This window comes from Sceloporus undulatus, chromosome 5, assembly GCF_019175285.1.
Source record: "Sceloporus undulatus isolate JIND9_A2432 ecotype Alabama chromosome 5, SceUnd_v1.1, whole genome shotgun sequence".
Classification (NCBI taxonomy): Eukaryota; Metazoa; Chordata; class Lepidosauria; order Squamata; family Phrynosomatidae; genus Sceloporus; species Sceloporus undulatus.
Genome location: NC_056526.1, coordinates 111,060,332 through 111,088,084, shown reverse-complemented (window position 1 = coordinate 111,088,084; position 27,753 = coordinate 111,060,332). Strand labels below are relative to the sequence as shown.

At 37.8% G+C, this 27,753-nt stretch overlaps 1 protein-coding gene across 3 annotated transcripts in view; it reads right to left on the bottom strand.

Moving 5' to 3' along the window:
- STIM2 (stromal interaction molecule 2) overlaps positions 1-27,753 on the bottom strand; it is a 76,516-nt gene that overhangs the window by 35,051 nt on the left and 13,712 nt on the right. For 2 of the 3 annotated variants that reach the window (XM_042468651.1, XM_042468652.1), the window contains exon 2: positions 7,200-7,330. In XM_042468651.1, coding sequence (XP_042324585.1) covers positions 7,200-7,330 — 131 coding nt within the window. Of the gene's footprint in view, positions 1-7,199; positions 7,331-20,503; positions 20,609-27,753 lie in introns of those variants that run through there. The other variant, XM_042468653.1, reaches the window with a different exon arrangement.

Sequence of the window (27,753 nt, the reverse complement as noted above, 5' to 3'; positions counted from 1 at the left end):
ACATATTTTAATGCCAAACTGTTATTTATTCATCATGCTATATTTAAAATTTTGAACATGTAACACACAATATGACGACAATGTCATTTTTACAGTCATTTTTTTACAATTGCAAAAAAAGCTTCTAGAAAACATGTTCTCAGAGCAGTGTTACTTTTAGGAGTGAGAACTGTGTAGCTCTCCAGGCAACTTAAAGCAGCCCTAGCCAACATAGGCAATAATGAGCAATGCTGGGAGTTGCAATCTATCAACATCTGGAGAGCTGCAGAATTCCTGCCCTTGCCATAGAGTCTCATAAATATAGAAGAATTTCCCATGGAGTGATAGGACGCAAACTACAGAGAAAGCAAACAGCTGTAGAAGAGTATAAAAGCAGCATATGACAGGTTAAGTTGTAACACACCTGGATAAATTACTCAGAGCTACTACTAAAAGCCTTTTTTTAAAAAAAGCATTCAGACAAAATAGTAGCCAAATGGAACCCCAGTAAGAATATTATCTCCCTACGTCATATGCTCTCAGTCTCAGGGGAAGGCAATGGCAAACCTCCGAATAAATCTTGTCAAGAAACTCCCATGACCTTAGGTTCGCCCTGACTTGAATGCCTACAATAATAATAATAATAATAATAATAATGATGTTTATTTAAGCCCGCTTTTCCAAAGAGATCAAAGCGGGTTACAACAAAGGATTTACTTTATTATTATACAAGTTATATTGCAAGTTAAATCAAAGTAATTTGTGTGCTAATACACAGATTGCTATTTGATGTTAAAATACTACAGTTACATTGTCATCATAATACATTACTTTTTGAAGAAACAAATGGTAATTAACTACGCTTTACAAAATCCTCATTGTGTTCTATGAAATCTTTCAATCAGCATATTATCAAACAAATTAATCTGTTTCATATATATACTAATTCAGTGTAATTGCTTATACTGTATTTGCTCATAAGAACAAGTTACAAAGTGATTGTCAATCGATGAAAGACTGCCATATTTACTGTACTTGTATCAACTAGGCTTCAGCATGAGACTAATCAAAACTTAAGAGATACTAGAAGAGTATAAAAGAAATACAAATCAACTAGATTTTTCCAGGAAATTAATGCTGACCTTAGTACTAAACATTGTACAGAATATGTTGCTCACTAATTAACATTCCTGTTATTGTGATCCTATTTTATAAAGGTTGCTTCCTGTATAGTTATTTTTTATGGACTTTCCTTCCTCTGGCAGAATTTTTATTTAATATAATTACAACAATCCATTAAATATAATTAGTAGGGAAACTGAAGGAATGGAAAAGATCTGGAAATGCAACTATGTACCAAAGTGAATACTCTATATAAGCATAAAAACAGGAAAAAAGAAACCATGATTGCATGATTACAGAACTTTCAGGCTAATAATGTACATACACAGCTTCTAAATGCTACATGATCACTACAATATAATAAATTTTAAGATGAGTGAACATCTTCCTAGATTATACTACTTCTAAACTTATTTCTATTAATTGTACCTGCAATATCTACGATGAACTAGCTTCCCAGTGCCAAATTTATCACTAGTTATTTGGTATGCAGTAAGCTAAATGGCACTCACTAAAATGAATTTCTCTCTCTCTCTCTGTGTGTGTGTGTGTGTGTGTGAGTGATCACTTTCCAAATCTGTGCTTTCTTCATCCCCCATTACATTACATATGAAATAAATGTCCCTTATTGTTCGAACAATTTCAACATTTATCTTTTCTACCAATGTACGCAATCAGTCTTCCAAGTGAAATAACTTTTGAAAAAGATTTTTATTACAGCTATCACATAGAGAGAAAACATCTTTGTGTGCTTTTTGAAACAGAAGAGACCACATTTGAAGAGGTAGTACTCATTCTGCACCCCATTCTAGAGAATGGAGAGGTGGGCATTCAAGCCTACTTTATTGCTGTTGTATGCCTTCAAGTTGTTTCGACTAATGGCAACCCCAAGGTGAACCTATCAGAGGGTTTTCTTGGCAAGATCTGTTCAGAGGAGGTTTGCTATTGGCTTCTACTGAGGCTGAAAGCATGTGTCTTGCCCAAGGTCGCCTATTTTAATTATTTGATAATTTTAATAACAGCCTTATCTGGAGGGATAGAAAGACGGTTTCTGAGGCGCAAAACAGACTCCTCCAACAAGTTTTTCTTATTATCTGCAAAGAAATAAATTTACAGAAAATATTTGCAGATATGTTTTTGCTTTAATCTCACAAAATTAAAGAAATTATATGAGCCTTCTCAAATCTTAGATCTTTGGGGAAGAATTTTTGCTCTGTCCCAGCCCATCACAGCTTGGTGAGGACATGGGAGAGTGCCTTCTTGGTGGCTTCTCCCATACTGTGGGACTCCCTGCAACAGACAGCCAGGCTGCCCTTTTCTCTGCCCTCTTTCCACTTGCAGGTAAATACCTTTTTATTTAGCCTAGTGTGGCAGATAGTTTTTTTTAATGGTGTGTACTGTACTTTATCTTATGTTTTAGATGTAATTTTTAAAAACATATTTTGATATTCTACAAGCAACCTTGAATTTTCCTAAAAACAATATTGATAGCGAGTAAGCAATTGATATGGACTACAAATTGCCCCCCCCCCCCCACCCAGCTGTAAAGAAACCTCAAAGTGGTAGCAAGTCAACTACTGTTTTTGAAAAACAGTTTTTGATCTTTAGCAGTGAAAGAGGCCCCATTTAGGTGAGTTGCCTCTTCTGACAACTTTCAGAAGAGGTATACAACCTTTCTCTCTTTTTTGTCAAAGAAAGGACAGTCTGCAGGGTGGGTCAAAAGCCATAAAAACAGGATAGTGTGGGAAATTGTGTAAAGCTCTAGGGTAGTACTTTCCCACCCTGCACTATATGATGCCTTGTTATAAAATGTAAGTGAAATGGTTCTGAATGTTCTAAAGAACAAATAAGATCTGGGAAATGTGATTATGTATTATAAAGTAGAGACACCAGGAGTTTCACTATGAATTCTGGATAACTGATGTTTAAAACTAACTGGCCAAGTGGCTAAGGGCACTACAGAATAAGATGGATTATAATGCCTTATCACTCAGGTCAATAAATAGGTGGGTGGCTGTGTTAGTCATAGTCTAAAGCAGAATGACAAAGTACTTCCCTTCCAAAGGTTGTTGACTGCTGCACTTTTCACAATTAGTTACTCCAGCTAAGGCTGCTGCAAGCTGTCAACAACTGGAGGGCCACACACTCTCCATCCCTGGCCTAAAGTGTACTCTCAATGGGGGGGGAAGGAACACTTATGAGATATACACAAGGAAAGCTTTAATGCAGAACACTTGACACAGATGTCTTGACACTGAAGTCTTAAAAATGTATAAACCTAACTTTAATTAATGATTTTGAGTTGATAACTGTCTTTTCAAAGTTATGGATCTTCTTGTCCAGCCATTAAGGTGTGCATTTTTTAAAATTGTTTTTATTATAATTTTAAAAAACACACATAAACTTAAAAATCAAACATTATACATACTTATTTTCAACACTGCTACAAAGTGCACCCCCAGGACCATATATACCATTTAATTAATCAGTCTTCCAAAATTGCAATGACTCTCATGGAGGCATACACCCCTTTTTCTTATAAAAACATATATATTTGAATGAGGCGTTGTCACGATTACTGTTATGATTACTGTAGGTTATATTGTATGGTTGTATTGTGTGAATAAAGATTTATTTAAATTTTAAAAAAAAAACATATTTATACACTTATTCCATATCTCTTCAAAATCATTCCTCTTCCATTTTTTTTAACTTTAAGTCTACCTGTTAATTTATCATTAATAGCAATATCCCAAACTTCTTTATATCATTCTTCTATTTGCTGGCTTCCTTAATTTTTCCATTTTCTTGGTATTAGTAATCTTGCTGCTGTCAATAAATTTTGATAGCTTGAGTACATTTAACCTTATCAAAATTGATAATAAAGTAATATCTGGGCATATTTCAAGATTTTGTCGTGTTATCTCTCTTATCTCTTCAAATACCATTTTCCAGAATATCTGTACATATTTACCATATATTCTTGTGTACAAGTTGACCTCATGGATAAATTGAGAGAAAGTTTTAGGATTTTGATATGACCTGTGGATAAGTTGAGGGTAAAACTTAGGGGAGGAGAAGGATTAACATTGGAAAGACAGGAACTGGAGGAAATGTGGTGCTTAGAAGGTTTTCTATGGGACTGGGAAGGCAGGAATATGGAGGAAATGTGCTGCTTGGAGGAGGGAATGTGGTGCTTGGAAGATTTAACATCAGACTGGAAGGCAGGTACTGGAGGAAATATGGTACTTGGAGGATTTAACATCTGACTGGGAAGGCATGAACTGGAGAAAATGTGGTGTTTAGAAGGCAAGAAAGATACTGAGGGAAAAGGAAGGCAGAAAAGAAGGTTTTCCATCGGACTGAGAAGTGAGTCACTTCTTACACATACACGCTCACTCACTCACTCCTTCCTTGCAGGTCTTTCAGAAATCACTGCCAAGGCAGAAAAAGTGGGGCATCCGGGTAGTACTTATTTTAGAACCATTCTAACCAGTTTAACTGTATTGACCCATATATAAATCAACCCAAGATTTTTGGGTCAATTTTGGGGCATAAATTTTTCAACAAGGTGTGCATTTTGCCCTCTTTGTGTATTTTGATTTTTCATTAATGAGGCAATTAAGATTGTGATCCCCAATTTATGGGACAGTAGCTACTACTATCTATGAAGTACTCTCTATATAGAAACTTACATGGATGCATCCATGTTACAAGTATGCACCTAAGCAATCAAGGACATCCACACAGTTTTGAGAGACAGAGCCCCGGTCGTGCAGTGGTTAAATGCCTGTACTGCAGCCACTGACTCAAAACCACAAGGTTGCGAGTTCAATACCAGTGAATGGGCTCAAGCTCGACTCAGGCTTGCATCCTTCCGAGGTCGCTAAAATGAGTACCCAGATTGTTGGGGGCAATTAGCTTACACCTTGTAAACTACTAAAGGAGTGCTTAAATGCACTGATAAGCAGTATAGAAATGTACCTGCTATTGCTGTTGCTATTGCTGTATTACTGAGAGAAACTCCAGTTAAGATAATTCTAAACTCCTTGGTGATCTTCTTACTTTCAATGTCTGTCGTTTGAATTACTATGAGGTTGTTCATATTCTTAAATCTCAATTTGTACTTGAGGCCAAACCAGAAATCATGGGACAGTCACATAAATGTATGCATATACCTATGTGGTTCATACAGTATATAACCTGAGGGGGCCTTCACTTTTCAGCAGTGGATACTGTTGCTTAGAAAAGTTTAATCCACTCTTTCCTCTACCCTAAAGTGTTGTGCTCCATTGGCTAACACTTTTCTTTAAGCAACTGACACCAAAGAAGTAAAATGGGTGGGTTGGGATAGTTATTTAACTAATAAAAAATGTTTTTTAAAAGTGGTGCCATCTCCCCCTTTCCATCTACCTTGGCCTTATTTCTATGCATCAACACAGCTGTATCCAGAAATTGTATTATAAAGCCTTAGACCTTCACCCAAGCTCATCAACTGTCCATTCTGTGTCTCTATTTCCCACCCCCTGCAGTTGGCTAAAGGTTAGCCAGAGGTTGTCCAAGGCAGATAAATATTTTTTATTATTATTAAGGAGAGCACTACTTAAATAATCTAAAATCTTAACAGTTTCAGAGGCAATAATATTTCCTTAACTGGTCTTGTTGTCAAAGATTTCTAATCCTAATAGTCAAAAAAGAGCCCTCTTATCAACAGACCAAGTATCCCATTCAATTCTGAACATACTGTTCAGGGGCCAGGAACACAGGTCTGGTGGATATTTAAATAAGAAGCTATCTCAGTTCAAAAATAGGTTAACACCATACGGTAAAATGTGAATAGAGCAATCCAGTTCCCTTTCCAATCATCCTGAAATTTTCCACTCTCGTTTTCTTTATTAAATTTAACAACTCTTTCAAAAGTTGCTGCCTTAAGCTGATATTAACAACAGCCTACACTAACCCACTCCAGGAAAAGCACTAAAAAGAGAAACACATGGAAATACATCCAGTACTGTACATCCATACATTGTGAAAGAAGACTTTTCAACCTCCAAGATATAAATCAGTGGGGCTGACTAACTTCATCCTTCAGTGATGAACTGGCAAACCTGCTGAGAGCAAGAAAATACCACAGAACTGCAAATTGTCTAACTCAATACAATTCACAGATCTTCTTATTAGTTCTTTATACGGATTGCATATCATGTCCAGCAAGCATTCCACTCCTCTAAGATAGGTAAGAAACCTCTTGCAATCTGTGTCCAAAGCTAATGCTAGGGATGAGGAAAATATCTGAAGATGGGGGGGGGGGGGGTTGAACTTCTTGGGAGTCAGGAAACTCTGACTAGGAGAGTCATCTAAAAAGCCATTTTTCACTTTTTCTCCCAAGTTTTCAAAGAGACTGAGGATTACTCCACCCACCTGCAATCTTGCCCCATACATGGCCATATAATCACCACCTATGCTCTGAGAGCTGGAACACAGTAAGAACATAATCTCCCAAGACCTACAGAAGGTCCATAGTAGGTCTCAGAAGATACTCACCTCATTGTGTGCCAGCTACCAGAACACAGCTGGTGACAATCCTTAATAGCCCTTTACAAATATCTTTCATCAATATTGAGTGGGCAAACTGTTTTACAAGCAATAGTTTCAGACGTGAGCTGCCAATTCCACTCTTAAGGGACATAACTTGGTTATTTCCCAGTGGTTGTGGATAGCTCCCTTAGCGTTGTTAATGATGGGGGGTTGATACTTGCTGTGAATGATTATTCTAAGGTGTCTGAAGGAGCTATCCACTCGCACCTGTGGCTGAATTTTTTAAAAATGAACAAAGAAGGTGAGGGAAGGTCTGTCAGTTGCTAACTTCTGCCTTAAATCTGAGTGTCTTCAAAGCTCCTACCTTGTAATGTTATGTAACAAAATTGAAGGGGGGATAGAAAGGAGCAATAGTTGAAATAACTTAGAACTCTGATCAGAACTTTGACCCTGCTTTGATCAGTTGGCACGAGGGAATAACCCTCTATGGAAGTTTTGTCCCTCTTCATACATTTTCATTTTTTCAAAGGTATTGAAATGTCAAGTCTTTCCTCACTTACCTCATCACTTTCATTTACTTCAATGCCACCATCCTTGTCATCATCCATTTGTTTATGAATTGTGCGGAGAGCTTCCAAGCTGTATTTATCTTCCTCAGTAAAGCATGGTGGGCTCAATAAATGACAAGAATCTGAGGGGAGAAAGGGGGAGAAGAATATTATCATCTTGAAGAGCCACGTGGAAGAAACAAAAGGTTTAGTGCAGGAAACCTGCTCATAAACCAGTTTAACCTGCATACTGCTACTATTATTTTTATTTATTCATTTATAATGTACTAGAGACTTTGCTCAAAATCTAACTCAATACAATTCACACATCTTCTTATTAGTTCTGTAATTTCAGATGTACCATGCCAGGTGTCAAAAGAATAACATTTATAGACAGCAAAAACTCTACTTCCCCTTTACTAATTATTACACCACAACAGGAAGGGAATACCTAGATGCTTTTATTTTTCTGTAGTAAGTACATTATTAATAATAATAATAATAATAATAATAATACATTTTATTTATAGACCGCCATTCTGCAATGATCATAGCGGTGTACAATAAAAAATTACATACAATACAAAATACAATGTGACAGTTAAAGGAGGGAGAAGTCTCGTCCTTCAGGCAGTCCCTGATGTTGCTGGGTCTGCCTGATCGCTCCCTCTGAGGCCGAGATGACAGTTAAAAGATGGAGGAGCCTCTTCTTTCAGGCAGTCCCTGATGTTGCTGGGTCTGCCTGATCGCTCCCTCTCAGGCCAAGTGAGCATATACTTAGCATATACTGTATTTAAAGGTACATCAGTTCCAGACTTCACCCTTGTAACTTCTGTCTTTAGAGTGAACAGACATCTTCCACAGGAGAACATCTATTTAATGTCAAAGAGCTCTATCATCTTCTATTTTTATATTCCATACACATATATACCAATGTTCCAGGTGCCCACCCATTCAAGTAAAATGTATCCAGTTTCAATATAACAGTTTCAATTAGGATCTTTTTAACATTTTAATGACAAATACAATGACACACTAGGAATAGAAGTATCCCCATGCTTTATTTTAATTATTAAGCTTAAAATTTGATAAAGAATACAGTAACTGTCAAATAGCTACTGGGTAGCAGCAACAGTGGGAGCAGACACTAGCAGAAGATCTCTCAAAGACAAAATGATAATGACACTTGTTAGTATTGCACAAAAGGAGTCATGGTAAACTCCTTTTGAATGTCTTCAGCCACGAAAATCCTATGACGAGACAATCCCTTTTTTGTGTGTACATCTAATTCTAATGTTACCATACAATTACCACAGTTCCTACATTTCATGATACGTTCCATAATATAATCATTTATTAACTGAATTCAAATTAAATTCCAAAATTCATACACACACACACTCCCCCTGACCCGCAGGGAACAGTTTTATTTATTATAAATAACATCTACTTTAAGAGTCCTATTCACAGACTTGTACCCCACCCCATCCCATATTTTCCAATTTCTGAACCAAACTTGTTCTTTCAATTGCTCCATATAAATCCCTCTTTTTTTTCTGCTAGTCAAACATCATATATTCTGATATATAATACTTCCATTTATTAAGGTCCTATCGTTCCTTCTTCTACCCATATGCTATCATTGCTTGCGCTGCTTTGAATAATTGTTTTATTAAAAAATTATCGTCCTTATTTAATCCTATATGTTTAAGGCTTAGAGGTAAACATCTTTCTTTAACCAGTTCCAATTCATGTCCTATTATTCCATTTATTTCTTGTTTTATATCCTTCAAAAATCTTTTCCTTTTCTTCCATAGCTATGCCAAACGTCTGGGGATGAACCTTTCTTTATATATGACAACTGAAATTGTGTTCTATTGTTTTAAATTACCATTCTCTTACCTCTGTATTTTTATTTTTATTTTTTCTCTTGCATCCAATACTGAGTATCCATTTTATTTATCTTTGCATTCTTTTCTCATAGCCCTAATAAGCTTTCTAGGTGATTGAATTGACTGAGACAATCCAAAATGAAACAAGAGATAGTGCCAGAAATGAAGTTCCCAAATCAGATGGTATTCAATGAGATGCTGGAGTACAGCAGAAGACGACTACATGTAGCAATGTAGCTAATAACACAACTGGACTCAAGCCAAAAGGATGTTCAGCTGTTGATGTGCCTCTGCCTCTAGCTCTTCGTGTTGCCTGTGGTTTTGTGGGTGATATAGGCTGCCAGTTTGCAGTGGCCTGGGGCCGATTTTAGGGCTCGGGATTGTGGAGCAACCACATGGTCCCAAGCCCTAGTACACGGCAGCGGTGCCATCATGGTGCGGCCCTGCCCACATGCCATGATGACGCAAGTGCGGTGCAGTGTCCACATACCACAGCGCTGTGCTTGCGTCATCGACACACGACAGTGCGCCAATGGTGCACTCATGGCGTCTGCCATGAGCACCAAAAAAACCATTTTAGCGGATTCTTCTTGGTGCGGAGAGAGGCCATGCGGCTTGACTGCTGCAGCATCCCTCAGCAGCAAAAATGGGTGCCTCCAGCCCGCCCTTTTGGGGTGGTCTGTCAAGCCTCGTAGTTTCCAAAATTAATTCTTGCTATATCTCTTCCTGAAACTTTCCAGATGCTAGGATCTGCTACTTAGTTGAAGCTTCACCTCACAGTGGCACATCATGGCTTTATGCTCCACTAATATTCAAATCTTCGAGCAGGGTTCCGTTAGACAAGACTTTTTTCCTTCCATGACTTTCAGCACCTTCTTTTTTTGCTACCAGCAATTCAACCCACCATAACTGTCCCTAACTTATGTTTTCTTTAAGCTTCCTAGCTAAATCCTCTGCCTAGTTATGTTCTTTACAAACCAAACCAATTTGTTGATACTCCTGACTAATTGAAGTCATTTTCAAACTGAGAGACAACCCTCCCTTTCATAGCAACCATTATAAACCTAGTGAAAAGAAACATTCACAGCAGGTATTACAATGCAAACTACAGTATATTGAGCAAGGTGTCCCACATTGGGAGAAAGATGAAAATTAAATAAATAAATAAATAAATAAATAAATAGTTTATTCACACCATGTCAGTCTATGACCATTTCTATATCTATAAAACTTGCCCTAAACTCAGTCTCTCAGATGAATTCACTCATCTGAAAAATCTTAATATCTCCTATACTGGATCATAACTTTAGCTTATTTCAGTGGCTATAAGATAAATACATGAAAGGCAGGAGATAAAAATTCAGATACCACATTGCATGTTTTTGTCACTTTCCACAGTCCACACATGGAATGTGACTTGCTGTCTACACAGTCTGGAACCCTGGTGACGTTCTCCTCTTCCAAAGGGCACCTTTCATGTGTGGAGAGCAACAAAATTGCATAATGAAGTGGTAGGACTAGCACACTCTCCTCCCTTGCATACCTTATGGCCAGTCAGCATCCATTTTCCCTTTCTCTTCTGTTCCCTAAATTTGAACACACACAGGGACACACACACACATCATAGCTATGAGGATTCTTTGTGAAACGCAGGGTAAAAATAACCAAAATAAATATGGGCAGATTAACAAAATATTATAAATAAAGCCTAGGCTCCAGAAGAAGCCAATCCCCATCCCATCCCACAATTAAAACAATTTTTGGAACTTGGGGAATTTGAACTGCAGCAGAGGGTGGGCCTCTCTTGCCTGTGCCTAGAACTGCTATCGCTCATAGTCCATGTGCAGGCATGAGTAACCATGGCTGCAGACATGATGCATCCATGCAAAGGGGTTCACTACATCACTAAAAAGATCAACTGGTTCTTGTTTTTACATAACTTGTCCCTCATATCACATTTAATGTATGATGCTGTCCTGAAATTGTGTTCTGTTTATCCTGTAAAAGGAGGTCTGTTGTTTTTTTCCCTTTTTGGTTTTCTTACAGAACAGATGAGTGAAACTGTCAGTTCCCTTGAGCACTAGTCAAGAGAACACTTGATACCTCTCACAGATCAAATTCTGAAGGCGAAGGGAGGACAGTGACCTGATTGAAAATTAAAAGACAAGTCACTTTATGGTTGTGTGGGGAGGGGGGGGAATCAAGCTGATCTCCTTTGCTTCTTTTGGCAAACTCAGAAACAGGATTTTTAGCCACATATTTATTTTACCTTATTTATATATTTATTTTACCTGATACTAAACTCATATTTGAAATTAATATTCTTACATTGTTATTAATACTATTAAATGCTTTTACCCAATAATAATTGGGTAATAGTAATATTTTAGTCTAGCATCTAATAATAACTGGCTTATTAAAAGTGTAGTTCATATCATTTACTAAGGGGTTAGAGTTGATTTCAGAAAAATATAGGTGACAAAGAACATTTACATCTAGAATCAGTTTTAAAGTTGCAGCCGAGATATACTGTAGATTTAAAACCTGTTGAATTTTGTTTTTTAAACAGTGTTATGCCTGTAGATATTTGAGGCCAGTAGCAGCCCCTGACATGTCCGACTGCTTGGGAATGCAGCCTAAATTGGGTGCTTGGCTCCATTTATAGCTAAATACCAACATGAGATCTATGGTCAACAAGTACCATAAGGAAAAGTTGAAAATAACTTTTTCTACCTTCATTAAAAAACCAAGTCTAAAAAATAAAATTAAATTAAATAAAGCAAGATGGTAAAAAGAAGGAAACTGGTATGACTGCAGAAAACTCAGCTCAAACTTCATGGAGTCTGATCTCTTCTAAGAACACAATAAGCTCCCTTTGAAACAAGTTTCACATCCAGTCACTACTTCCACTGTTTTAGCTTAACACAGCTGTTCAAAGAGGTCATATTCACACAGGAGAGTTTGTCTTTACCACAGCCAGTTTTGCTAATGGCTTTCAAGATGATAAATGATACTCTGGATCTGCCCTGATATTCAACAGAAAAACAGGTAAATCGATTATGTAATGCATTCTCTACAGTTGCAGCTGAGTAATTTTATTCTGAATCACCTTTATCTGTAAAGTTAATTAATATGATTTGTACAGCATAACTGTAGAGCTTTTAATCTGGTAATTCAAAATAAGGCTGGAGATGTAAACAGTTTCTTATATCAATTTACCTAGGAGAAAAGCCTACTGAACTCAATGTAAAGGATTACCCAGAAGAGCTGAATATGGACAGACAGAAAGTTTGCTGCCCTCTAGGTACAGGAATGGAGAAGACCCAGATTCAAATCACCACTGACCAAAAAAACTGCCTTGGGGACACTGCCAAGTCATCCCCCCACACACACACACACACATACACACAGGCTTGCATTTTGTGTTTTAATAAATGTATAAAAAACCTCTTTTCCCCCAAAGGTACCTATGGTGAAACAGATATTTGAAACACTACCAAAACCAGTAAAGGCTATTTCCCTGAGGAAATAGAGAACATTTACAGCCCAAACAGTAATGTCATGACATGTTAAACACTCAAAGAACTTTCCTTCAGCTGAAAGGATTGTTTGCTGTGATAAAAGCCATTTAACAATAGACAACTGTTTTTCCCGCAGCAATAACTGCAAAGTTGCTCCCTTCTGCATGCTGTAGAACTATAAACTAAAAAGCAGCTATAAAGAGACTTGACCTATCAAATTCCTCCATGCTTTTATATACATTAATGAGCCGACGTCTAGAGAAAAGGCACAATAAACTTTGGTCATGCAGATAGGTACCTACCATCTGGTAGGTTGCTGGAAAAATCCAAGGATGCTAGCTCAATGGATGCAGGCATAAAACTAGCCTCTAATATGATAAGAGGGTGGTAGAGTATTTCTCTTTATTGCAGAGTAGATGAAAAACCATAAACACCACCACTCACAGATAAATGAAAAAGAGAAATCCATAATATCTGTTTCAGTCTGTCCTCACATTAAGCGCTTACCACCAAAATCTAGGTAACACATTTCAATTGGTATAGCAGAAAATGGGGCCAACCACAGCAAAGGGAGTAATGGGTTTAACGCATTACCAAATCCAAAATAAGAATAGTGACTAGAATTCAAGTTCCCACTTACTGCCCTTCGGTTTAGGACCTAATTTATAAAGGCAAGAGGGAAAATGAAGGTGGAGAAAGCAGACTACCAGCTGCAAAAGACACTCTTCCCTCTAGTGCCAATTTTCTCCTACTCAAAGATCCTTTATGCACTTAAGAAGCCTACCCCCTTCACAGCTTAAAATCTCCTTTGGGAATGGTTGATTTGGATCAGAGTGAAAAGCATTTTTTACAGTTCAAATAATCCCTATGCCAAAAAGACTACTTAAACTGCAAAAGAGGCAGACTTTGTAACAGCTGAAAGGATTCTGAAAGTATAAGAAAACTGAGGTTGGAGAGTGCATGTCATCAAGTTCATATCCCATGAACTCTCTTTCCCCTCCAACTCACCATACAATGCAGGGAAGAAACTAAACCCTCCTACACAAGCTGTACCAGGCAGCTTGGAGAAGTCTGTTCCAGCCACAAAGCTGTCCTTATCCAGCTTTAACATGCTGGGGGGAATCTCCCATTTATTTATCACCTTGTGCCCTCATGTACCCACATGATTCCAAACTTGTAAGGAGCATTATCTCCAGGTTCCACTATGACTTTCTTAGGATGCCAAACTTTCACTGACTTGATGAGCTGGCCTCTGAAAGGAGTTTCCTTCTGGTAGGAATTTCACAGACCTGCAAACACAGATATTCTACACAATTATCCACAAGGCTGCATAGTAATACTGACCTCAGTAACCTGTCCTTTGTCAATCAACATGGAATGCCACTTTATCCAAATAATGGTTCTATATAATCCTTCACACATCCATAGGTGATCACAGGGATCCCATTAACTGTATAAACCAGGTCAGAATCTCCAGGTGCCTGGAGACACAAAGTACTTTGTAATATATTTTATATGAATATGGCAGAGGATTGGACTGGATGGCCCTTGTGGTCTCCTCCAACTCCGTCATTCTATGATTCTATGTGTACACCATATGGGCATTAAAGCTGTCAACCCTATGACCACCCCATGAATTTCACATGGTGTTCTTAATGAAATAAAACTCAGAAGTGGTTTGACATTGCTTTCTTCTGAAGTATATACTGCAGCACCTGGTATTCCTTAGTAGTTCCCCATCAAGACCTGATTCTGCTTAGGTTCTAAGATCAGATAAGATGTAGTGCCTTCAGGGTATTTATGCCTTTAAAACATAAATGCCTAGAAAACATTTAAAATTTACAAGCATAAGTGAGAAGCTGCTATTTCTGGTCCTGGACAGTTGAAAACATCATTCTATGTTCAAAACTATGCAACGCAGACACACACATAAATCCGTATTATAGTTGGGCTGCACTGCTCTGAGATTTCCATCTATATTTAGAATGTTCCAGAGTAGGTAGGAACCTGAAGTGGTTTGATATAACTTCCTCTGCAAATGGTTTATCATAGCAACTGGAAAAGGCTGGGATGCCAAGAACAGGAAATACAAACAAAAGGCAGTCTGTTCTTAGTTTCACAGTGTTTCCTCTCTACTGGTGAAAGGGAGAAGGATATGGCAGTATCTTGACTGACACAGAAAGGTTCTGGTATTTTTTTTTAAGTGGGAGGGTAGGATATTAATCAAGACAATGGTGATGAAGTTAGCCAGGAAGGAAAGGGAGTGCAATACAAACAAGGACAGACAGAGACTTGAAAACCTCAATGCTTACACTCTTTTGTTCTACTTGATCCTACCTATATCACTCATACCAACACATGTAACTCCCACCTACTGCTCAGAAGCAGATCCTCTTCTTCTCTCGCCAAAAAGGATTTCTCTTATATCTTGAATACAGTACAGTACTATCATATCCAAAAAGAAGCAACTTTCAAAACAAAATGCCAGAGACAGTAAACCACTACATTTCAGGAACATTAACCACTATGTTGGGGTATAAAAGAACAAAATGCAGTTTGCTAAAATAAAAAAGAAACAACAATTGATGTACTGTATTAGAAAACTCAAGAGTGGAGCAAATTGAAGATAGGCTAAAGCTTATCTGGGGATCTGCTCTGTGGCAATACAAATAACAAAGACAAACATCTCTGCCTCCACTATTGCTATATAATCATAGAGTTAGAAGAGACCTCAAGGGCCATCCATCCCAAACCCCTGCCAGGCAGGAAAACACAAAAGCACCCCCCAACAGATGACCATCCAGCATCTGTTTAAAAACTTCCAACGAAGGAGATTCCACCACACTCCAAGGCAGCATATTCCTGTCGAATAACTCTTACTGTCAAGAAGTTCTTCCTAATGTTCAGATGGAATCTCTTTTTCTGTAGCTTGCGTTTCCAAAGAGCTGGGCAGAGTGCAATGAGTAGTCAGAGGTCTTTTACACACAGGCCCAAGAGGGAACAATCTAGACCACTCAAAGTCCCACCGTGAAGAACTTACCCAGCACTTTTCAGATAAAATCACTCTGGCGCACTCTGACTCAGCTGCTATCATTGACAGAGATGCCAGAAACGTTGGCTCCAGCTTGTCCAGTGATAATGGATACTCTTCAATCTGTACTACTTGAGGTGGCCACAATTCTTGCAGATGTGAGAGCCACCACATGTGTGTCCTTCCAGATTTGTTTAAAAAGCCAGGCGATAATAAGACAGAGTTCCAGCATGCTTAAAGGGTGCAATTATGAAACCATTACTGAAAAAGCTCTGCCTGGATCCCATTACAGTGGACAAACATTAGCCAGTTTCTAACATTTTATTTTGGGGCAAAATATTGGAGTGTGTGGTGACCTCCCAGTTCCAGGAGTTTCTGAATGCGACAGATGATGTTATATCTGAGGTAGGCAAAGTGAAACTCACAGGCCACATGGAGTCGTTGTTCTTGTTGCTGTTAACTGCCCTTCATCCTCAACTCATGCCAACTCTGTGGATGAAGACCTCTCCAAGCCCCCCTATCTGGTCTGCTTAACTCTAGTAGATTCATGTTTGTAGTCTCCCTAATTGAGTCTATCTATCTGGCATGTGGTCTCCCTCTCTTTCTCCTGCCCTCCACCTTTCCTAGCATTATTGTCTTTTCTAATGAGTCATGCCTTCTCATGACAATTTTAACTTGATTATCTTGGCTTCTAAAGCTATTTCTGTCTATATCTCCTCAAGAACCTACTTGTTTGTCTTTTTGACTGCCCATGGCATCCTCAACTCTTCTTCTCCAGCATCACATCTCAAATGAGCCGATTTTCCTCTTAACCACTTTCTTCACTATCTAGCTCTTGCATTTCCCAGCTCTTGAAGAATACAATGGCTTGGATGATTCTAACTTTAGTGTTCAGTTGCATATCTTTACTCTTTAGGGTCTTGTCTAGTTCTTTCATAGCTGTCTTTTTCATTCCTAGTTTTCTTCAGATTTCTTGGCTGCAAGTCTCCATTCTCATCAATGTATGGGATCCAAGGTATGGGAACTCTTTGATTTCTTAATTGAATATGTGTAGTTCCTCTATGGTCATTGTTTTTATTTTATTTATGTTCAGCATTAAGTCTGCCTTTGCACTTTTTTCTTTTGCCTTCCTCAGTAATTATTCCAAATCTGAGATGTCTTCTATTAGTAGTATGGTGTCATCCACATTTCTTAGATGTTGATTTTTCTTCCTCCTATCTTCACAGCTCCTTCTTCTGACTCTAAACCTGCTCTTCATATGATAATCTCAGTGTACAGTTTGAACAAATAGGGTGATAGAATGCAGCCTTGCCTGAACCTTTGCTATTTGGGAACTATTCTGTTTCTCTGTATTATTTTCTAAAGTAGACTCTTGTCCTAAGTACAGATTTCTAATCAGGACTATCAGATGAGTTGGGACTCCCATGTCTTTCAGTGCCATCCATAGTTTTTCATGATCCATGGAGTCAAATGCTTTGCTATAATTTGTAAAGAACATGCTGATTTTCTTCTGGAATTTTGATGAGCTTCTTTAACCATCATGTTTACAATATGGTCACTAATGCCTCTTTCTTTCCTGAATCCTGCAGGGACCTCTGGGATTTCTATCTCCATATATGGTTGGAGACTGTATTGTAAAATTTTGAGCATGTTTTTGTTTGTGTGGGAAATTAATGTTATGGTCCTATAGTTGCTAAAGTCTTTCGTGTCTCTCTTTTTTTTCTTTTTTTCTTTTTTGTAGATGGGGATTAGCTTACTTGCTGTTCACCGCTATGATCTTTAGAATAGCGGTATATAAATAAAACAAATAATAATAATTATTATTATTATTATTATTATTATTATTATTATATTGATTGTTTCCAGTCTGTTGGACAGTTTTGTTTTCCATAATTGTTGGCATGTTTTAGTTGCATTGATTCTGTCTGTATGGACTGTAGCAATTCAACTGGAACTACTACATGGAGCCTACAATGTTTGTTTTTATGGCCTCCCAGGGGTCGAAAATGTAAAATATGTGGAGGGTTGGGTTTTTTTATTGCTTGGAAATGCTCTGTAGGGGGTTGGATGACATTTCTACCACAGTGCAGAGAAAATTATTTGGGAGGGGCAAGAGCAGATGTGATGAAGGATATAGCCCTCAAATGTCTCCCAGGGAAGTAATACAGCCCTCTAGCCTTCCACAATTGTCCACCCTGATGTAAATCAATTTCATTCTGGTTTCAGGCCTGGTTATGGGACAGAGATGAGTTTGGCAGAGTGAATCTCTCCAAGCTTTGCCCATTGGATTCCAGCCCCCACACAAGGAAACCCATCTGCCCTTGCATCAATTCTGAGGGCTTGTGTCTTGTACTGGGCCATACAGACAGAACAGAAATGCTGCTGGTGTATCATTCATGTTGCTGTTCAGCAACCTCCCAGCCTAAGCAGGCTGAGGTAATCTGAGATATGATGTTGAAAATCCACAGGGCTGGGGTGTTAGGGCGCTTCAACATCAATTGTTCTTATGGAGCCAGTTGAGGAATTCATGGATACCACAATGACCATGTCACTGTCTCAGTACGTCAGTAGTCCAACACAAGAGGCAGGATATAGCCTTGGATCTGGTATTCACTCGTGGGTGGATAGAAGAAGGAGGAGGAGGAGGAGAAATTTTTCTTTCCCACCTCTCCTTGAGGCTTGAGGATGATCTGATTTTAGAAGCATTTCAACAACCCCACTGCCATGATCAAATTATTTCCTCTTGTAATGCTAACATGGCATGGTAACAGGAAAATGCATTCATTCAAAGACATTGTAGAGTCTTACAAGAAAAGAACACACAGTCCAAGATCTGAATATTGGCAAGGCCATGCTACTGCCTGCTCATTTCCCAAAAAAAATAGCTTTTTGAAAGAAGATTCCTTTCCCTTAGTAAAATTTCCACTGACCAAAGAAAAGTGAATCAATAAACCTTATATCTCACTCTTAGCAGAGAGCTGCTTTTTAAAACATTCTGCTTTTGTACAACAGAATTATCTTAAGTAGAGCTAGTGTTGTGTAATGGTCTGAGCATGGACTTCAACTCTGGGGACCAGGGTGCAAATACCCACTTTGGGACTAGTTTGGAAAAGAAGTTATATTAGAAAAGAGCAAACAAGCTTTAGTTCTGGTCACTCCACTATTAATCAATGCTCAATTAGTTTGAAGTCCTGAGGAGCACTTTACACTCTTCATTCTACTTATCAGAGTCCTTCCTTACTTTAAAATTAACCAAAAAAATTGGCATTGCAAGAATTTCACCACCATTTTACTATTACAACAATTTATAATTTATTTCCAATACGTGTATCCTTATGATACAACAGAACCTGTTATTCTTACTAAATACTGTTACAGCACATCTGAAGTTTTCTACATGACAGAGATACCATCACAGACACATCCGTCTTTCTATTAGTGCATATCTTCTTCCTGTTACAGTACACAGTTTCATTTATAAGCTTATTTTTATCAAAGCAGATAAAAGTTTAAGATGCAGTTACCAGCCACTGAGCAGGTTTTTAGGGGAAAAATTAAGACAGTTTGATCATAGTAAGCATTTATATTTATATTTCGGGAAGACTTGTTTAAATTTGAAGACAGTGCATGGGAATTTTAATGTACAGAATTACCTGCCTTCTCTTCACAATCCTGTTAAAAAATCTCCAAGCTCATTACTACAATGGTTTTGAAATACAGTGACATAAGCATTCCAGTGAACATCTGAATATCAGCATCTGCCCTGAGATTTTACAATTTAAACATTATTACAGTAAATCACTCAATCTTATGTTTGGGAACATTAATTTCTGCTTTTTGCCATGCATCAGGTGAACATTAAAGTCACTCATAAATTTTCTTCCTCCTTGTTTTTTTAGACTACCATTGTTTAACTATTGTTTTTAACCAGGCTGTAGGTACACACATAGCTTCAGTACAGTCATCGGCCAGCCTACACAGTTATAAAACAAACATGTATAAAATAAGCAGGTTTTAAAAAGTGATTGCAAGTAGATGGTGAAACACAACGTCTTGCCACTTCTAAATAATTTCATTGATAGAAGCTTTAAAAAAGGACAGAATAATATTTATCAGACCTATAAACATATAAGGAGTGGGTGGCTTTGTAGTACAGACAAAAAAAATGCTGTAATTCCCAGCATCGCTTAAAATCCATGCCCTAACTTCCTGAACAACTACATCCCAGATCCGTTGCTTGGCTATCTCTTTGGGTCTCAAAAATGCAAAGCTGTGGAGGAAAACCCAAATGGCTGTAGTTTTTCTTCAACAGCTCTCACCAATCTGAAGGGAAAATTATCCAGCATGATAAAGGGGGTTAGTCCAAGTGTGTTAAATTTTAGTTTGAACCAACAGTTAATTATATGGACTCACATGTGTATTTTTAGGGCAATCATCCAAGCTTCCACTACAAGTAAGGCACTGAGAATGCAGCATGGGACACGGAAGACATTTCTCAGGAATTTAGACTGTCTTGCTTCCAGGAGCAAAAGTCTTGGTATAAACACAGCTAGGAGCCATATAATATTTTTGCTAACTTACCCTTGGAATGTTTTTTTATCCCCAATACTATATATGAGCTTCCTTTTTGAAAAATAATCTAAAATAGAATTAACTAATCTTTTATTATTCCCAGTAACATATGCAATGTGCACTCTTCACAACTCAAATGACTATAATGTTACACTTAAGTATGTGTGTGTGCATGCGCTAACCTGTTCTGTATCTAAACCACTGTGTTAGGTAGACCTTTCAGAGAAAACAAGAATTATTTCTTGTTTCTTAATAATTATAAGTTGCACTCAGTACAATATGCTGAGAGAACATACTCACCTAAAATCTCCTTATGATAAAGGCAAGAGTAGCTCCCACTGAACCAAAGGGGGTTACTTCTGAGTAGATTTACATAGAATGGCACTGTAAATATTACTATTTTTGTACTGTTTTGTATTGCATTTTTAAAATTTTGTTTCAAATTTGCTGTTTGCTGCCTTGAGTCCCTGGAGTGGGAGAAAGGTGGGGTATAAGTTAATAAAATAATAATAATAATAATAATAATAATAATAATATTTTGAACCCTACCTTTCAAATAAATATTATCAGATTTATAATTATCCACAACACATTAAGCAACAATGTCTTTTAATGCTAAAGAAGCCACTGGTCATTCAAAGTAAATTTAAGCTCAAACTGCTACATATGAGGCTTCATGCAATGATTTCATAGATTTACTATGCTACTAAGCATTACTTTTTACTAGGTACACATAAAAAAGCACAAATCTTGAAAAACCTTTAATATCTAAATCACAGGACTTAATCACCATCACATAAAACTTGCAGAAGTTAAGATTTAGCAAGTGAAGTATAAAAAGGCATTGTTTTGTTTTTCAAATGCCTCAACTCCTTTATTATTGAAGAAAGATTTAAGAAAATGAAACTTAAGGCACTGGCATCTAAATTCCTTTTTATAATCCAGAACACATGCCCCAATCTTTTGACTCCCTCCAAAAAGTATTCATTAGCAACTTGAAGACTGGTCAGAAGGTGTTTCTCCCTTCAAGAGCTGTTTCTAAGTTCTGACTAATAATAATAATAATAAGAGAGTGAAAGGGAGAGGAGTTTAAAAAATGGCAATTAAATCAGCCTTGTGTTTGTACGGCAGTTTTTAAGCTCCTGGGCCTGATAGGCTTTCTATTAAGACAAAAAAGGGAAAGTAAAAAATGCTGGTTGTACAGAGAACCCAATATTTCTATCAAAGTTATTATGCCATTGACAAAACTTGAAACATCTACATAAGTGATGGCAAACCTGTGGCACGCATGCCAGAAGTGGCACTCAGACTACTCTCTGTGGGCACATGTGCCATCGCCCCAGCACAGAATTTGCCAGAGTTTTATTACTAGAAAGCCAGATGGACATGGCACTTTGCAATTAATAAGTGGGTTTTGGGTTGAAGTTTGGGCACTCGGCCTCTAAAAGGTTCACCATCACTGATCATGGTTGAAAACAGGATAGATACAAAACAAGGTTACATATAGACACGGGTGAGCTTACTAATATCCACCTTGGAAGAGATCCAAAATACTGGGAATGGGAGGAGGGCTAGCCCATGATCTGGAAAAATGATCTCTCTCAGCATTTTAATTCTCCCCCTATTGCACTTGTTAGGAACCTGTGTGCTATGGCACTGGTCCACTCCCATAAAGAGACAGAAGCTGTAGCAATAGCAGCTACATTTCTATACCACTTCATACTCAACTAAGCAGTCTCTAAGTGGTTTACAACATATAAGCTAATTGCCCCCAACAAGCTGGGTATTCATTTTAGCGACCTTGGAAGGATGCAAGGATGAGTTGATCCTGAGCCTCTGGCTGGTATCAAACTCACAACCAAGCAGGGAATTGTACTGAAGTCATTGTACTGAACTAAATATTCAGTATCCACAAGCAGAGTGTTTGAAATCCCTGCTCTTATTCTCAACAATCACCTAAAAAGCTCACTTTCCAGGAAGTCCAAGATGAGGACAAAAATAAGGGGGGAAATGCTGGTAAGTCAGACGTTTCCTTTATATCTTGAATTGAAAAAGGAGCACAGTTTCCCAAAGTACACAAAAACAATGACATAAATTCTTCACAACTCATCACTAATTAGAAGAATTAGTACATTATAGTGTTATGAAGTATACTAAGGTTGTAGACGTACTTTTCTCTTAGTCTTTTATACTACTTTTCTCTTACTCTTGTGTGTTTATTTTTTTATTTGTTGCAAAATATAACTGTATTGAAGTGTATACGGAGCCAAGATTTATTGTGAAAGCCTTTACGGTGTTCTGTTGTGTACAAGCCATACAGAAAGAAAACATGGTATTCCAGATGGAACAAAGTTACAATGAGTTCACTCCAATTCAATCTTTATTTACACTTAATAGACCCGGTGAGATATGCTACCTTAAAACCATATAAAATAGAAAAGTTACAAAAAGATACGAGCAGCTTACATAAAATTAAATAATCAGATTGGGTTACAACACTAGAGATTATTATTGATTATATAATTATAGATCTAGGGTATATTGCCATTGGTCAAAGCGCTTTTTGATCATTCATTTTCTCTAATTTTAATAGCTACAGACAAAAAAAATTGCAACAGATAGGGTAATGTTCATGCATTTGTCTTGCAACAACATTCTGATATAAAACACTTCAGAACGGCCCAGCTTACAGCTCAATAAGGGGGCAATCAGCTGTTTATGGCTCTGGTTATAAAAGACAAATGAAAACAAAAGATGTGACAGTGTTTCAACTACTTGCCATCCACAAGGGCAAAATCTAGAAGATGTGGGTAGCCCAGCATACCTATCAAAAAGTAAGTTTGGACGGAAAACATTGCATCTCGCCTTAGTGAACAAGATGTGATACGTTGGAACAGTTAAATTTTTAAGGTAGGAAGGCAAACAGAAATAATGCATAATGAGTGTTTAGGGCACTGGGAGAGCAAGATGTAATAGAATTGGTCCTGAGACTGCAAAAAGCAATGTCCCAGAGTCTTTGCCTCAGCGATTTTATTGCCATCTCGTGGCCTGAGTTTAAAAGCAGGGATTCAGAAAGACCAATGGAGGCTGCTTTATGAGCAACATGTTTAGTCCACCTACTATTTGAAGCAGGGAGCCCAACCAAACCAACACCTGGCTTAAAGACAAATACTCTGAGTCAAAGTTTAAATGCAAGTAGCCAAGCCGTAGTAGAAAGAGGACGTTTCTCCTGTTTCTAATAAAAGAACTGAGTTGGAGACAAATCTAGGAACACATAGAAGATCTCATAGAAACTTTGCTTGAAGACTATCTTCCATCCCCTTCCAAAAGAGGAATTTTTCCTCTGGCCAAATTGTTTTGAAACCACTTCTTAAAACTAAAACTTTTTCCAGTGTCCTGTTGCCTCTCTTAGCATGTAATACAAATAAACTGTGCATGGTTTACAGAGTTATGAAATTACACAGTTATGTGTATGAAATTATTCAATAGATCTCTATGCAGGCTAGCAAAGTGCTCAATTGTATAAACAAGTAAAGAATGAATCCCATTGTGGGAGAAAGGCAAGATATAAAGTCTAGAAATAAATAAATAAATAAATAAATACATGTTGTCGTGGACAGAGAATTCTGTCAGGAATCATGACCTTCATTTCTTCCTCTTAGGATTGCCAAAGCCATGTAAAAGTGTTGTTGCCTCCGCTTCCACCACATAAAGATAAGCATCTAAATTTGTCTCACTCACTACCAGTGTCTCTTTCACACTAAACAATTTTTGCAGTGGAATTCTGGGATCTGTAACTTTGTGAGGCATTTAAAATTCCCCTCTACAGAGCTCCAGCGATTAAATGAATTGCAAATTCTAGGTCCTGTAGAACATAACTATAGCAGTTAAAGTTTATCAAACAGCTATATTTTAAATATTGTTGTAATGACACCCAGATCTATCATCTTTTTAAACACAGCAGTCATTCATTTTCTTCACATTTTCAGATTGTTAGCCAAGGATGGAGAATCTCTTCTAGCCTAAGGACTACATTTAGCTTCAGATAAAATCTTGGGCACAAGAAAAAACAATCAGATCCAAAATAGCAGCATATTTCAACTTCACGTACTTTCTGCCAACAGTCAACTCTTCGGAGAGGCATTTCAACCTTTCAAATTGGGGAAAAACTTATAGCCAGGAAAACACCAAATCTTCATGAGGAAGGGACTGTGGCTATTTTGAGGATTCCAGGGGAGTAGACAGAAGAAAATTCAGGGGACATATGTGTACAGAGAGAAATGCAAATGCAGAAACTGACAGGATAAAACCCTGGGCATTTCAAGGGTACATTCTGAAAACATGAAAGCAACTTCTGCAAAAGAATCTAACACTCAGTGGAATTACTTAACTATATGCCCATTAGGTCTTTTATTCCCTTCCTGCTATCTACAATGATGACTTAACACTAATTTGACAGAGTAAATGGACCTGTAAAGCATTAATTCACCAATCTGGGGGCTCTTTACAAGTTATATTATGCAGGTTCATATGCAGATACACAAGCAAAGCTTTGCATACTCCAAACATTAGCAGAACATAAGAATATCCCTGCGGGATCAGATCAAAGACACAGCTTGTCCAATCCCTCATGTGTCCAAAATGTGGAGAGAGATTTATAAAATTATGCCTGGCATGGAACAAATACATAGTGAGATTTTTTCTCTCCTCCTTCCAGAATACCAACACTCTAGGTGACCCAATGCAAATGACTGGCATGCTGTACATAAGGAACACATGAACTTCCAAGGCCTTACTGCAGGCCCCAGGCTCCCCCATAACACTGGAGGCTGAAAACTGAGAGCAAGCCAGCCTGCTTTCAATGTTTTGATATGTCTATTATTGTTTTTATTTACTCATTTATATCCCGTCTTGTTGAGAGTCAACATGGCATAGTGGTTTGAGCACTGGACTAGGACTCTGGAGACCAGAGTTCAAATCTCTACTCAGCTGTGAAAACCCATTGGGTGACCTTCAGCAAATCTCACTCTCTTAGAATCAGAGGAAGGCAAAGATCCTCTGAACAAACCTTTCTAAGAAAAACCTGTGATGGGGTTGCCTTAGGGCCACCATAAGTTGACAATGATTTGAAGGAACACAACAACAACATCATGTCTTTCCCCCAATAGCCCAGGAGATTCAGAAAAACTAGAACAAATGCAGTTATAAGCTATATTAGCAGTAATGAAACAGGAAACCCAAGAAATGTAGTTAAATGAAACATTTTGTGCCTCTTTGAATGGTGCTTAGTGGTCTTCCACCAAATTTCGGTGGGATAACACCAGCAGTAAGGAAAGGCAAAAATGGACTCCTGGGCCCACCCTTACTATGGATTCAGAACAGGGAACAGAAAGTACTTCTTCACTACATATATAATTACTGTATGAGGTAGGGTGACACAAAATGTGGTGACTGCATTTAGTTTAAACAGCTCTAAGGGTAGATTAAGCATATTCAAGACAAAACATAAAGCTATAAGCCATAATGTCTAAATGGACTCTCCATGTCCAGAGGCAAGATGTTATTAAATACCAGTTGGTGGCAGCTGAAATGCAAGGAGAGCTGCTGCCTTCATATCAAGCTCAGAAGCTTCTCAGAGATATCTAATTGCTGCTTTCATAAGAACCATACTGAACTAGATGGGCCTTTAATCTGACTCAGCAGGGATGCTCTAACATGCATTGTCTTTTAAATGTGGCCAATAATGTACCAGTTTGAAATATTTGCATAAAGTAGCCGTTGTTTCATATTATATTATAAATTCCATAAAATAAGTAAACATCAACTTGCAGAATGTAGCTAAAAATTTTGTACAGAAGCTGCTCTACATGAAATAACTGCAAATAATGAAATAAAAGTGTCAACAAAAATAGTTTGTCGTAGCAGGAATGAATTTCCTGTTCTCTTAAGAAAGCTGGCTGTAGTTAGGTAACTAAAAGGCAGGTAACACCAAAATCCAAAAAACAGCTGTTAAAAAAAAGGGGGGGGTGATTTGTTTCTCTTATGAAACTTATACCCAATAACTGGGTAAAGATTAATCAAATTACGAGACAACGAGTTTAGCTGTTATCAAAATCTGTCCTTTTTATGTGGCCTCAAAACAAAAATTGGACGCAGTACAATTAATAACTTAGATAAAATCTTATTTACCTAACCTTAACTAGAGTATTTTAGATTATATTTTGAAGAACACCTAGATTACAAAATGTACTCAAATGAGAAAGAAAATGACATAGTCAAAAGGTATGAGATCCCTGACCTGTGGCTGAATGTAAAATACTGTAATTTCAGCTATGCCTGCAAGGATGATAATTTCATAATGTTTAGTTTATGATTTTTTTGTAAAGCCACCAAAACATGGATGAGAGTACTCTTTATTTAAAAAAGAAGAAGAAGGCTGAACAAGGTATTTATTAAGAGTCGCCATACAGCTTCCTGGCCCTCAAACTTATATAAGGAGACAATATCTGTCCACTAGAGACATGCAAGCAACAAGCCATTTTCCTGAAGTTTAAGCCGCAGTGAAATCATTTGTATGGAATTTACTGTCATATGACCGAAGTCCAACCCCCTGCCATGCAGGAACTTTCAATCAAAGCATCCCTGGCAAATGGTCATCCAAGGAAGGAAACCCCACCACATGCGAAGGGAGTGTGTTTTACTGTCAAACAGCCCTTACTGTCAGGAAGTTCCTCCTAATGTTGAGGTGGAATCTCTTTTCCTGTAGCTTGTATCCACTGTTCCATGTTCTAGTCTCTGGAGCAGCAGAAAACAAGCTTGCTCCTTCCTCAATATGACATCCCTTCCAGTATTTAAACAGGGCTATCATATCACCTCTTAACCTTCTCTTCTCCAAGCTAAACATCCCCAGCTCCCTAAGTAATTCCTCACAGAGCATGGTTTCCAGACCCTTCACCATTTTAGTCACCCTGCTTTGACATGCTCCACTTTCTCAACATCTTTTTTGAATTGTGGTGCCCAGAACTGGACATGGTATTCCAGGTGAGGCATGACCAAAGCAGAATAGAGTGGCACTATTACTTCCTCTGATCTAGACACTATATTTCTACTGATGCAGCCTAAAATCACATTTTAGCTGCCGCATGACACCGTTGACTCATGTTCAACTTGTGGTCTACTTGACTTCTAGATCCTTTTCACATATAGTCTCCTTAAGCCAGGTGGTTTTCAAGGCTGGCACCCATCTTTCTATGGGTTTTCCGGGCTATGCGGCCACGTTCTAGAAGAATGTATTCCTGACATTCTTGTCTGCATCTGTGGCTGCTATCATCAGAGGATGGTGGCATGGAAGTGTGTGGGGTATATAGTTACTTGTGTGACCCATGGTTGGGAAGAAGTGGTTTACATGTTAATCTGTGTGACTCAGTTCATGCAAATGAACACCACCCAGGGTCAGGGGGTTTCCCAGAAGACAATGGATTGCTAATTAAATAGACACACATTATTATTATTATTATTATTATTATTATTATTATTATTATTATTATTAT